This window comes from Pseudophryne corroboree, chromosome 6 (assembly GCF_028390025.1).
Source record: "Pseudophryne corroboree isolate aPseCor3 chromosome 6, aPseCor3.hap2, whole genome shotgun sequence".
Classification (NCBI taxonomy): domain Eukaryota; kingdom Metazoa; phylum Chordata; class Amphibia; order Anura; family Myobatrachidae; genus Pseudophryne; species Pseudophryne corroboree.
This window is the reverse complement of record NC_086449.1, coordinates 517,163,824-517,178,314: the sequence shown is the minus strand read 5'-3', so window position 1 is coordinate 517,178,314 and position 14,491 is coordinate 517,163,824. Positions and strand designations below refer to the sequence as shown.

At 40.3% G+C, this 14,491-nt stretch overlaps 1 protein-coding gene across 2 annotated transcripts in view; it reads right to left on the bottom strand.

Moving 5' to 3' along the window:
- PTPRB (protein tyrosine phosphatase receptor type B) overlaps positions 1 to 14,491 on the bottom strand; it is a 146,110-nt gene that overhangs the window by 52,515 nt on the left and 79,104 nt on the right. For both annotated transcript variants that reach the window (XM_063927468.1, XM_063927469.1), the window contains 8 exons: positions 13,130 to 13,387; positions 10,729 to 10,992; positions 9,311 to 9,577; positions 8,171 to 8,431; positions 6,550 to 6,816; positions 2,523 to 2,786; positions 1,621 to 1,884; positions 1,251 to 1,514 (listed from right to left, as the gene is read on the bottom strand). In XM_063927468.1, coding sequence (XP_063783538.1) covers positions 1,251 to 1,514; positions 1,621 to 1,884; positions 2,523 to 2,786; positions 6,550 to 6,816; positions 8,171 to 8,431; positions 9,311 to 9,577; positions 10,729 to 10,992; positions 13,130 to 13,387 — 2,109 coding nt within the window. The remainder of the gene's footprint in view (positions 1 to 1,250; positions 1,515 to 1,620; positions 1,885 to 2,522; positions 2,787 to 6,549; positions 6,817 to 8,170; positions 8,432 to 9,310; positions 9,578 to 10,728; positions 10,993 to 13,129; positions 13,388 to 14,491) is intronic.

The following is a 14,491-nucleotide window of genomic DNA, read 5'->3' as shown; positions in this document are numbered from 1 at the left end:
GTAAAGATTAATCGCTCCTGCGTATAGTTATGGCCATTAGTAGATTCTGGACATTTCATATATTTGCGATTCATTACCCATGCGGCGGGAATCTTCAGATTCCCTCCCACCTGAGCAGTTTGATATAGTCACAGCCCACCTGTTCAAACTAACCTATGACCTTTTGTTATGATACGAGGAGACATTCCTGTGTCCAATGAACAATGAGATTATAGGTCCCTTTGTAGTATACTGTACTCAGTGTATATAAGATCAGCCAGCCTGGGCAGCTCTCTCTCACTCCACAAACGGTTTTCATATTGACTAACTCGGAGCTGGTACCAGGCTGCGCAGCGATCGTTCCCAGTGTGTGTAAGTAATTCTCTGCAAACCAACTTATTCTCTGTTTGTATTGGCCATTCCCTCTCTCTCTGTTATAGTATAAGTTTGTGACGCTATTGTATATTTCTGTCTAGATATTCTGTTAGAATTATATGTTAGTTTGTAGTGTATGACTTGTAACTGTTTCCCCTTTTCAATATAACTAAAAGCTTGTTAGTAAAGGTGTTGGAACCTTAGCACGGTATCGTGTGTTCATTACATTGCAGTGGGTAATAGGAGCGTCTCGATCGCTCAAACAGCTTTAGTATTAACAAGGTTAAGCAGCGTTATATCGCTACAGTGTTTCAGTACAAGGTTTACAGTATAAGAATATCCTTTCTGTGTGTTACATTCAAGGTTTACTGATTATCATCTTGTGAGCGTCTGCGCCGCTCGTGATCTCCTCGTGGTCCCGAGCGTCCGCTACGCTGGTAGCGTAGCATTACGGTAGTCGCTCGCCTATAGCGTGCTCGACACCACGCATTAAGCTGTGAGCGAGCGTGCCGCATGTGCGTCTCGATCACGGCCGAGCGTATGCTACGCTAAGTGCGTACCCTTACGGTACCCCATGCGCCAATTGCGTACTGTGTCTCTTACCCATTATTGTGAAGGTTATAAGGTAATCAAATCAGCATTATCAATGGCTACTCCAGGCTTAATACATCTGCCCCAATGGGTGCAGGGTGTGTACCCATTCTAAATACGCCAGTGATGTATAGTATATGTACAGTATAACTGTGATTAGCTTGCACACAGGGAAGCAAGTCATATTAGTACTTTAGTGGAGTCATTGAATACTATACTTTGTCTATTTGGTAATACATACTGTACGTTAACATGTGAATGATTCATTTTATTTACAGATGGTAACCTATATGGCAGATCCATACCTGTTAATCCCTCCACAAATGTGGATCTCTGTGCATCACCACTGAATGTCAACACAACTATTTTGTAAAGGCGACCCGGAACAAGGGAGGTAAAGCGGTATTCAGCAGCTGTGTTACTTAGTGTAATCAGGGGGAGAACCCTCATGTCATTGAAAAGTAGCTGAATCTCATAGCGATCAACATCCCCATCAGCTCTTGACCATGTCACATGGAGCTCCTCGCTGCCTCTGCTTGCAAGTGTTAGCTTCTTCACAGCCTCTGGGACTGGTAAGAGATAGACATGTTGAGGTCCAGTAATATTGAGACACTACTATAAATGATAGTGATAATAATAGAAATGATTAGTACATAGCGGTATGGTTGTACTTACAGGTTCTACCACTGGCCATGGCACTGCTCTCATATTTTCCACTTTTAGTGCTGACAGTTATACTGTAGAGTCGGCCAGGCACAAGGGTTGTGAATACACACTCATTTTCCAGCTTGCTGACTATTTCAGTGTTAATGAAGCCATTGTTGTTCTTAATTGTCACTTTATACTGATCAAAATCTCCAACAGCCCGCAGCCAGGATACTTTTAGGTAGTCACTCCTGGCTTCATTGGTCACTGTTAGTCCTTGAACTGGAGAGGGAACTGGGGAAAAAAAGGTTATGATATTTTATGTGTGTAAATAGAAACTACAAATATAATATATAAAGGTAAATATAAAGTAGACTGTAATCAGTTACATGACCTAAACACAAGCAATGGATAACCAAACTACTTCAATTTCCAAAACGGTCAATATGTTTGGTAAACCACCGCCATAAAATAAAACCACAGATTAAGTGCTAGACCTGTAACCTACAATTGTAAAACCTGACAATTGAATAAAATAGCTAACATTTACATAGGGGCAGATGTAAGAAGCTCTGGAGAGTGATAAAGTGGAGAGAGGTAAAGTACCAGCCAACCAGCTCCTAACTGTGAAAATGTGTAACATGGCAGTTAGGGGCTGACTGGCTGGCACTTTATCTCTCTCCACTCTATTTTGAAGTTTATTATATATAAAGTGACATTTAGAAAAATATGTTCAGAATTTAGCAGTAAATAGTTCTAGCTCAATAATCATAGTCAGCCTTATGATAACTAATCTACGCATTGTCTGCAATGCAGCAAGTAATGTTTAAAATGCAACTTATGTTAATATTGAATAATTGCAGTATAGTACTTCACTGTGTATATATAGCAACTTATTCTAAGTTATTGCTATTCAATAAGTGGTTTTGTACCTGTCCACTCTTGGCTAAAAGAATAGTTCTCAAATTTTCCACTCCGCGTTGTTACCGTCACGTTGTATAATCGTCCAGGAGTCAGAGAGCCGAAGGAGCCCTCAGTAATAGATTTTGACAGTGTGAGTGGTGGAAGACTGTCACTTAGATGAGTTAATGTGACCACATATGTATCAACTTCACCAACAGCTGGGAGCCAGGATATGCTAAGATGATCACTCCGACCAAAGTTATTGACTGTAACACCAGAAACACTGGATGGGACTGTAATACAAAGAGGCAACTGGGATAAGAACACATCTTTGTACTTACTGTATATGAAACTTTAGTGAGAACTAATTTACAAATTGGCAACTGTCTGTGAAGAAAATTAGCTCTCTGTCATAAATCAGATAGTGTACTTACCTTTATGCATGTTAATACTCAGTCTTGCTTTATCACTGTGTAAAGAGTTGCTGGTGCTACATAAATAAATGTTAATTAAATAAATAAATAAATAAATAACTAAATAAGGGAATACAAAATACAGGTTGAGTATCCCATATCCAAATATTCCGAAATACGGAATATTCCGAAATACGGACTTTTTTGAGTGAGAGTGAGATAGTGAAACCTTTGTTTTTTAATGGCTCAATGTACACAAACTTTGTTTAATACACAAAGTTATTAAAAATATTGTATTAAATGACCTTCAGGCTGTGTGTATAAGGTGTATATGAAACATAAATGAATTGTGTGAATGTAGACACACTTTGTTTAATGCACAAAGTTATAAAAAATATTGGCTAAAATGACCTTCAGGCTGTGTGTATAAGGTGTATATGTAACATAAATGAATTCTGTGCTTAGATTTAGGTCCCATCACCATGATATCTCATTATTGTATGCAATTATTCCAAAATACGGAAAAATCCGTTATCCAAAATACCTCTGGTCCCACGCATTTTGGATAAGGGATACTCAACCTGTATTACTACTGAAGCACAAGCGCCTGCAAGATATAGCATTATGCACATACAGTAAATCTATCCAGTAGCATGTGCCCATTACTTATGTACTGTACATAGAGAAGTGTGCGCCAGTTGTGACCTTAACTGTCCAGGCAGCACTTTTACCAATGATTTTAATTACTTGCACATTGCATATTTTATTCATTAAAGGACTGTACCTAACTAGCACTCATTTCTAAAAATGGAGATTAGGAAGGTTTTTACTGAGACATCATGAGTACATGTTTTTATATAGGGGCTCACCTACAGTTTTCTGCTGCATTGGGTATGGTATGCCAGCGGCCTGGCTCCCGGCGGCCAGCATACCGATGCCAGGATTCCAGGCCGCCAGAATGTTGGCAGGGGGCCGAGCACAATGAAGCTCCTTGCAGGCTTGCTGCGCTCGCAACACTGCAGGCTCGGTGGCTTGCTGCACTCGCAACACTGCAGGCTCGGTGGCTTGCTGCACTCGCAACAGTGTCTATTACCACTCAGTGGGTGTCGTGGATACCCATGAGTGGGAATAGCCCCTGTTAGGCTGTCGGCATTGTCAGTGGTTGGGATTTCAGTGTCGGTATCCTGACTGCAGGGATCCCGACTGCCGGCAATGTAACCGCATCCCTTTCTGCCACCCTGATGCTTATGCCAGAGTCGTCTGCTGCTGTAGCTATGCTTATTTACCCTGTACTTGTCCTATATTGTCTTCAACTGTAAGTCACTATTTTCCTGTTTGATTATTTTGTTTATGTACTCTGTAATAGGGCGCTGCGGATCCCAAGTGGCGCCATATAAATAAAGGACAATAATAATACAGGAGATGAATAATGTTAGCAGATTAATTTACCCCAATCTACTGTATATGGGGGGGGGTAATTTAGACCTATTCGCTAGCAAGCAATTTTTGCACTGTTGCGATCAGATAGTCGCCACCAACAGGGAAGTGCATTTTAGTTGTGCAAGTGTGCAAAAGCATGTGTAGCAGAGCTGTACAAACAGATTTTGTGCAGTCTCTGAGTAGCCCAGGACTTACTCAGCCGCTGCGAACACATCAGCCAGCCCGGGACCAGAATTGACGTAAGGAACCCTCCCTGCAAATGCATGGACACGCCTGCATTTTTCCAGACACTCCTAGAAAACGGTCAGTTGACACCCATAAACGCCTTCTTCCTGTCAATCTCCTTGTGAATGTCCGTGCAGCCTAGCGACCAGGTCTGAATTACCCCCATAGTTCACAAACTCTGCTACTTAAGTATATACTGCTCATTTATACTGCATAATTTTTGTTTTGGAATTCTCTTGTAATCTGAAATATACAGTATGGATAATATTTTGTCTTAACTGGGCCTACATTTAGCTAATATAAACATATTGGTTTAGTATTGAACCTCTAAGACAAACAAAGCTTGACTGGCCACCGCTGGTCACGTGACCAATACACTATGATTGTAAGAATGCATGTTATCACTTCTCTTTTCACCATTATGCATTTGCATGTACAATCTATTGTTCAAAAGTATTTAGCTAAGTCCCTTAAGTACAGGACGTAATCACTGAAAGGAAGGAAACTACTTGATTAAGTTCACATAGCTATGGACTTTGCAGAGTTGCTGATCTTGTGTAATTAAACATTCATTCTTGCTGTACGTCTTATATCCTGTACATAGCCTTGTCACTTAACATGTAACCTTCTCCGCCCAAAAGGTTCTCAGTACAATATGTAACTTTTCTTGATGTGTTTTTTTTAAATCAGTCTTCGCTTGTTTTCTGTAATTGCTGTGAGTATAGTGCAACTAATCCAAATATACAATGCTATTGCACAATATTCTGCCACCTAAAGGCACATACAGGCTCATAGGGACATCTGAAATATGACTATATGCTCAGCTTCCCAACTGGGAGTAGAAAAACTTGGGTCATATTTGCTAACATTTGTACTATAGTTACATTTCTAATAGCAGATTATACTAGCTATTTTACATGGCCAATGGTAAATAGTACAAATAAGTGCACTCCTTCAGGAGATATTAGGATAATACATTACCAAGAAAAGACTATTTGGTCTGATGAAGAGCTGGAAGTACAGTAAATCAAGCATATGTTGCTCTATAGGGCTATCCAAAGGGAAAACATGTATATTTGCCTATTTGTAGAGTTACAAGCGTGCTTATATTTATATGTGTGATCACACCTATGTGTGTTCCCGGTTTGCTACTAAACATCAGCAGCAGTGTGGATATGCATGCATCCTATAGTAGAGTGCTTACAAGCATCTTTCTTTCCTCCCACTCTCTATTGGACCCACATCAGTCTGGCTTTCGTCCTCCCCACTCTATAGAAACTGTTCTCATTAAAGTCAGTAACTAATGACCTCCTAGCTGGTAAATCCAAGGGCCATTACTCTTTGCTCATTCTCCTTGCCCTCTCCGCCGCTTGATACTGTGGACCACACTCTCCTCCTACAAGTTGTAACTCCCTTGGTCTGTGTAACACTGCCTTATCCTGGCTGTCCTTCTGCCTCTCTGACTGCTCTACCTCTGTGTCTTCTGATAGCTCCACTTTTCCCTCTCTTCCACTACCTGATAACGTCCTCCAAGGTTCTATTATTTTCTATTTATACATCCTCTTTATGTGAGTACATCAGCTCCTTTGGCCTCCAATATCACCTCTAAGCTGGTGACACTCAGATCCTGAAATAGGGAAGCTGGGCTGTGCAGCTTGTCTGTTATTTCAAGTCAGGATCAATAATAAGGAAAAACTTTCTATGGAAAAAGTTTTTAAACCTGGTTTCATAGAAACATTTATAGTATATTATAATGCAGCTCTGTGGAATATGTGGTGCTTTATAAATGTTGGAAAATGTATCATTTTAAAGTGACTGAAAAAGATGAAAAGAATTGTGGTGACAATGTAATTGTTGGGGTTCACAAACGTCTGCATTTTATACAGTATATACATAGAGGGCAATTTTTTTTCCGTCCTTTAACTTGTCTGACAGCAGTGTGTTTCTTCTATTAGTGTGTGCAGAATCATTCTCTTACCTGTCCTGCCCTCTGCCAGAGTCTGTCTAGATGAAATGCCTCCACTAATAGTCGTCACTACTACAGAGTACAGGCCTCCTGGCTTCAAGGAGTGGAACTGATATTTATTGGTGTCACTGGATACACTCTCATTCTTTATAACAATATTCTCATGTATTAGCAGGACTTGAAAAGTGTCCACATCGCCCCGTCCTCTTGTCCAGTCAGTGTACAGGCTGGTAGTTGTCCCCAGATTGGTTACGTTTAGGTTAATAACCTGGGATGGAACTGTACAGGAGGTAAGATATGTAAACATATATATTATAATATACTTCTTTTCCAATTGATTATCAGAAACACAAACTCTGCTGCAGAAGGAATGCATTACATACTTCCATCACACTGGATACTGTCACAGATCATGATCACCTGTTCTCACAGTCGAGTTTGGTATTATTCTATTTATATGTTATATGTGAAGTACATTGTCTGGGTACCAACCAGTGGTGGCTGCTGCCTCTGGGATGCAGTGCCAACCAGAGACTGCAGGGGGGAGCCGGCCAGAACATATAAACATACATGTCAAGTTGTATGTAACATGTGCATAATATGTGCTGGCTCCCTTATCCCGGGATCAGCAGCAGCTGCTGCACGCACGGGACACAGGCACACAGTGCTTAGCCTGTCTATCTTAAATAAATCGATCCCCAGACTCCAGTGAAACCAGCCAATGGGAGTATGGGGACAGGATTATTGAAGATAGGCTGAGCACTGTGTGCCTGTGTCCCATGCGTGCTAATCCCCAGGTAAGGAAACCAGCACATATGTTACATACAACTTGACATGTATGTTTATATATGCTGACCAGCTCCCCCCTGCAGTCTTTGGCTGGCTCTGCAGCCCAGAGCAGCAGAGATATGTTTATGTTTCCTAATTGTTACTCTCAGCTAAAGTTTTCCATATACCCTTCTTTTTTTCCCCTTTGTGTTCCTTGATAATGTATACTGTACATTGAAGTACACTGGCAGGAGTGCGTGCACCATTAGATACCATTCCATCATTACCAGTGGCAGTCATTGATTCAGTGCACCAATACCACCAATACCATAACTCCAGCTATAACTCTCATTCTCTGAAGATTTATTACTCACGCCCATGTTTTATAGCTAACAGGATGAATGTTTATCTTAACTGACATTTATCATCAGTATTGTCTTTGCATGGTTGGGAGCAAAGCAAAAAAAGAGCTAGTACCTGGGCACCTTGGCACAAACCATGCTGCACCACAGGTGGGCAGATTTAAAATGTGCAGAGAGGTTTAGATTCTAGAGGGGCGTGACCAAGTTCAAATCTAATTGCATTGTAAAATAAAGTTGCCCAGCATCTGGGGGCGACATGCAAAAGCAGCCAATATTTTCCTTGCATGCAAAAAAATTAATAAAAAACCTATCTTCCCAGTTATGCGCCATCTCATTGCCTTTACTAATAATTATCTATCATCTTACAGCTTTACTACAAGTCTATTACACCCTTATTTATTTATTACTTATGATATACGTTTATTATAATTGATGGACCACTGCATTTCACACTCTCCACTCACACTAGCATTATACATTATCATGTTTATCTTATATATTACCTGTTCTTCCTTCAACAGAAGTCCAGCTGCTGAGATCCCCACTGATGCTTGTGACTTTAGCTGTATACTTTCTTCCAGGCACCAGCTCAGTAAAAGTATACTCTTTGGCTTCCTTAACAAGAACTTTGTTAATAAGTGTAAGATCCCTGTCTGCAAGTGACACCACATAGCTGTCCCACTCTGCGAGAGGAGTTATCCATGTGACACTAAACGACGATTCATTTGCATGCTTAACGCGGAGCTGAAGGACAGCCTCAGGAGCTGTGTGAAAAGAAGGAACAATATTGATGTAAACCATTTTCTCCTGAAATTTAACATTTTTTTTTTCTGAATCAAGACAAACCAGGCATGAATAAGTGTATGCACAGAAGAGGCAGAAACATTCATCCCCACTGTCCTGTTTCTGGTGACACAGCCCCAATTTTGGTGGACTGTCATGCCGCCCTATAATCAGGATGCACGTCCCTATATGCAGGGGGTTGTGAGGTGTTCCAACGCTGCACGCTGTGGAAGCAGATGTCATCACAGCATATGGCATAAAACACAGCATTTTTCTGAAAGCAACATCTACAGTAAATGGAGTGTGGCCAACTTACAAAGGGTATTGCTATGCCCTACAGCAGGCATTCCCAACCACGGTCCTCAAGGCACACCAACAGTGCAGGTTTTAGTGATATCCAGGCTGCAGCACAGATGGTTAAATCAAAATAACTGAGCTACTAATTAAGTCACCTGTGCTGAAGCCTGGATATCACTAAAACCTGCACTGTTAGTGTGCCTTGAGGATCGTGGTTGAGAATGCCTGCCCTACAGTATACAGCAGTTACACCCTTTATGCCTTGAACCTCCAATGTTGGGTAGATATTTGGTGGGTGAGCCTATACTCATGGCAATACTCATGCGGTTGAGGCATGAGTATAGTAAACATATAGGACCCCATTTATGAAGCCTCGGAGAGTTGCATGGTTATAAAGAACCAGCCAATCAGCTCCAAACTTCCATGTTACAGGCTGTGTTTGAAAAATGACAGGAGAATGGTTGGTTCTTTAGCACTGTGCAATTTATCACTCTCCAAGGCTTGATACATCTGGCCCATAGTTTATTATTCAGCACTTTTAAATAATATGTATATCAGCTGACCTGTTCTGCCCTTGCAGTAAGCTTCATTGATTAATCCACCACTGTCCACAACAACGGTAACTCCATACTGTCTTCCAGGTATAAGTACTAGGTCTTGTATAATGAACTCTCTATAGCGACTTTCTAAAGTTCTGTTCAACAAAATGTTAGATTGGTTCCAGAGCACAACGTGATATTTTTCCCAGTCACCACCAGGTGGCAGCCAGCTTACTCGGAGAGATCTGAGGCCATTGCTGCTCAACTTCAGATCTGAGACTCTCCCTGGGACTAGAGAAGAAAGTGGGGGGAAAAACACGATTAATAATGACACTGTAACTTGTAGTTTCAACTTCTTATTATTTTGGTGGCATACAATGTGTAATGCCATAAACTGGGAACACACTAAAGGGCTCTACACATTAATAGATCCACCGCGGAGCTGCCCGGCGGCGGATACGGCCGACGGGCGTCCCAGCGGTGGGGGGGCAGTGACGGGGGGAGTGAAGTTCATTCACTCCCCCCGTCGCCCAGCACCATAGAAGCGCAGGCAAATATGGACGATCTCGTCCATATTGGCCTGCATGCACAGGCGACAGGGCACCAGCGATGAACGAGCGCGGGGCCGCGCATCGTTCATCGCTTGAGCCTCCACACTGAAAGATATGAATGGTATCTCGTTCATTAATGAACGAGATCGTTCATATCTTTCAGTCAGATCGACGAGTGTGTAGGGCCTATAAGATTATCGTCCAATCTTTCTGGTTGGAACGAAAATCTGGTAATGTGTGGGAGCAAATGACAATTGACCATTTACTCCCAAATTCTGGAAAACAGACAAAAATGGATGTTCATACGTTCATTTGATTTAACCAATTTATCCGAACAACCATTTTCCGAACGATCATTTTTGTGCATTTCCCGGCTTTTAGGAGCAAATGGTTAATTGTCAATTGTACCCATACATTACCAGATTTTCACTCCAACCAAAAAGATTGGACAGATAATCTTATAGTGTGTATCCAGCTTTACAGTACATTTTTTAGATTAGAATTATCGCAACTTATTGTTATCAAGGACTGATTCAAACCTTTCCTTTTTTTATTTATTATTTGTATATTAATTTGCATGTAGTGTAAACATTTGTGAGTACATCATGTTCCTTGAATAAATATACCATTAGGTATGTTCTTCTGACACAGCCTAATAACATGTCATGCAGAGTTGTAAGTAAAACAACAATTAACATAAAATGTTACTTTAATATTGTTAGGAAATAATAACTTAAGCAAGTAAAATCAGTAATACCATTCTGCTAGGTTCATACACTGTCACATATGCCCTGGGATAAATATAGTACACAACATCTTACGGTGAGTAAATTGTGGATCTGTCTCTTTCTTGTTCATTAGCCAAAATGACACAAGTGATAAAATACATACCGGTCCTGCCAGTTGCCATTTTGTCAGTGCTTAGCTCTCCAGCAATGGATGTGACAGTAACCTGATACAGACGTCCTGGTGTTAGATCATTAAAGGTGACCTCTGAGGAGGCAGAATTGACAGTTCTGCCATATTTTATTATCCCTTGTTCAGACAAAGTAATATTATAGGAATCCAGCTTCCCTCTAGGTGGTTTCCAGTGAACCTTTAATATAGCAGAACTTCCATCATTCACCACAGATAAATCAGACACTTCACCTGGAGCTAAAAATGAGGGAAAGACAAAAGTTGTATAAATTCGGCCAATCAGTCAAATATTAAAATTTCAGATATTTTCTCTGTAGCTTTAAAATGTGATGATTTAAATTGACCTTGCAATTAGTAGAAACGCAGAACAGTGGATGACATGTAGGGAAAGATAGAATTTATTAAGAAAAAATCTAAAAGAACATACAGTGAAAACATTTATTACTGTTCATTTGTTTATTCAGGGAAAAACAAACATCCAGGTAACACTGTGTAAATGATCTTACCTGTCTGCATATTTGTATTTATTCCCATAAGAGGTATGTACTATAATACAACAACCAAATCTGGGTGGTCCACAAGCGCTACTGATCCCGATACCACAAAGTTCTTAATGAGTTTTTTTCTAGATAATTCTCTTATCCTTAAGGGTGAAGACAGCACAATTGATGTCCAGTTGGTGACAACCTTCTTATCGTTCGCACCTCTGGACTGACCTCCTCTTAGTGGGGGATGTTCATCAAAAGGTTTCTTTACACAACCCTCGGTACATCTGATCCTTAAGATCTCACTCTCCCTCAGACAGGACGCTCACCTTACGTATGTGCCCTATATGTCTTGAAAGGTTTCTTTCCTTTATTTTGTTCTATTCTTCATATGACATCTTACATGCATATATTTGGAGCAAGCCCTCTCCCATAAGCACAACGCTCACCTTAAAATAAGGCCCTATATGCCTTGAAAGGTTTCTTTTCCCCGTGTGAGTCCGAGATTCTCTTCAGGATAAACGATAATCATCATACAAATGATGTAACGAATGCCCGAAATTCATCAAAAAAGGTATCAAACTATTTATTTCCATTGAAACATAAAACACAGGTCATAAAAATCATAAAAATACATAAGTTAAAAGAATAGCCCTCATCATGGTGGCCAAGGGTTTAACCCACAATATATCCCTCGGAAACCGACAGGGAATAATATAATTTCCCTACTTGTAGCAACGGATTACGAAAATTACTACAAAAAATCCTGGTTCCTTTTTCAGGGAAAAATTTGGAAAAACCTTACCACCTGGGGCTGAAAGAACAGTGGGCACTGTTCTTTCAGCCCCAGGTGGTAAGGTTTTTCGTAATCCGTTGCTACAAGTAGGGAAATTATATTATTCCCTGTCGGTTTCCGAGGGATATATTGTGGGTTAAACCCTTGGCCACCATGATGAGGGCTATTCTTTTAACTTATGTATTTTTATGATATGTGTTTTATGTTCCATTGGAAATAAATAGTTTGATACCTTTTTTGATGAATTTCGGGCATTCGTTACATCATTTGTATGAGGATTATCGTTTATCCTGAAGAGAATCTCGGACTCACACGGGGAAAAGAAACCTTTCAAGGCATATAGGGCCTTATTTTAAGGTGAGCGTTGTGCTTATGGGAGAGGGCTTGCTCCAAATATATGCATGTAAGATGTCATATGAAGAATAGAACAAAGTAAAGGAAAGAAACCTTTCAAGACATATAGGGCACATACGTAAGGTGAGCGTCCTGTCTGAGGGAGAGTGAGATCTTAAGGATCAGATGTACCGAGGGTTGTGTAAAGAAACCTTTTGATGAACATCCCCCACTAAGAGGAGGTCAGTCCAGAGGTGCGACCGATAAGAAGGTTGTCACCAACTGGACATCAATTGTGCTGTCTTCACCCTTAAGGATAAGAGAATTATCTAGAAAAAAACTCATTAAGAACTTTGTGGTATCAGGATCAGTAGCGCTTGTGGACCACCCAGATTTGGTTGTTGTAAATTGGTGATTAGGAGTGGTGTTCCTAAGGGTTTTTGGTACAAAGTTGCTACAGGGGCGCAGGTTACACCTCTCATTGTTTTTGTTTGGTATGTACTATAATGTTTGTCTTGAGTTTGAAAAATGAAAAATCTATTTACCTCACAGTAGTAACCAGAATCTAAACACAGTGGCGGTCATTACCAATGTCATGTTGTACCATTGGTTAATAATGGAAGTTATCGACATATGTCAAAAAATAGAGCATGTGTGTTGTATCTTCAAAATGTAGAGTAAAGTAGAAAAGTAGTTAAATAACTATATAAACATAGCAACTTGTTTTAGGTGACCGTTCCGTTTATTACTTATTTATTACCTGTTCTTATTATTTTAGAGTTCCAGTTCTGCAAGCCAGCTGCCTCAGTGATGACTGTAACATTATAGACATGTCCTAGGAGCAGGCCACTAAAAGTGTGTGTAGTGATTTGTTTATCCAGACTGACTTCATTAACTGTCCTTTCTGTATCCAATAACAACAGTTTGTAATGGTCTATATTCCCAGGACCTGGCATCCATGATACACGAATGCTGTCTACTTTACTAATAGCTTCAATGCTTTTCGCAGGCATTGGGACTAAAAAAGAGAAGACAGAAATTACTTAGACAATCACAGTGTCCTGAAGTACCATTCACCAGTAGAAATAAATGTATGCTATGTATGCTAATCTACAGGGGCTGATGCAGAGTTGAATATGATTTGAGAATAGGGGCAGGATTTCTAGAGGGGGGTTCCAAATTGGTGCCAGCCCATGATCGATGCATAATGAGCATGTAACAAGCTATAGTCTGCCCAAAGTGCAGTGTATGTATTACAGTACTTTAGCCATATGCAGGCTCAATGAGCATGGTAAACCACTTACCAGATTCTCTCTCTGGTGCGATGACTGAGCACACAGATCCACAGACACACTTACAGCATACTTGGTCAGAAAATCTGCTGACACTTGGCATGTGCAGCAGCTCCATTCCACCCTTTGTACTGCATGTAGTGGCTGCTGGCCAGGCTGTGGGGGAGTTTCTGGCCAACTGGAACCCCCCTCCCCTGCGTGTTTGCCTATGAAGAAGGAGTAACTAATGTGTAATAGGGCATTCCCACACAGACAATGTGTTTTCGCATCTTTGGACTATACAAAGTTGGTAAGGAAAGTCAATACTGATGTTAGAAGTGTATCTTTTGTAGCAAGTATTGGCTGGTGCATGGTTGCAGTGATGCTGAAAATTGTTATCATACTCAATATGCCTCTAAGGACAGTCTGCCTACAGAGATGCATACAGGCCAAAATACACATGGCCGTGTATGCAATATGTGAAGAATTGTGGCTGTCTTGTATTCAACTCTGCATCAGGTCCATAGAATAAATATTGGAAGACCCAGCACAGCTCTTGACTTCATATAAGTCTGATTGAAAACACATTAAGGTATCAAAATTCATAAAACAATTACATAGATATTGAATAGTAAATAAATACATTAATTAATTTAATAAAGCTGTTAAATGTTATATTTCTTCTGATTGTATAACGTTCTCCCCAATTTACTGCTAAAAAAAGTTTTTTTATTACTCTATCCCAATATTTATCAGGTGGGCAACCACAGAAGGACATAAAAAGTAGCAAAACAGTAGGAGATAAATATATTGGATTTTGTACTTTATGCTATATAGAAGATTTAATATAT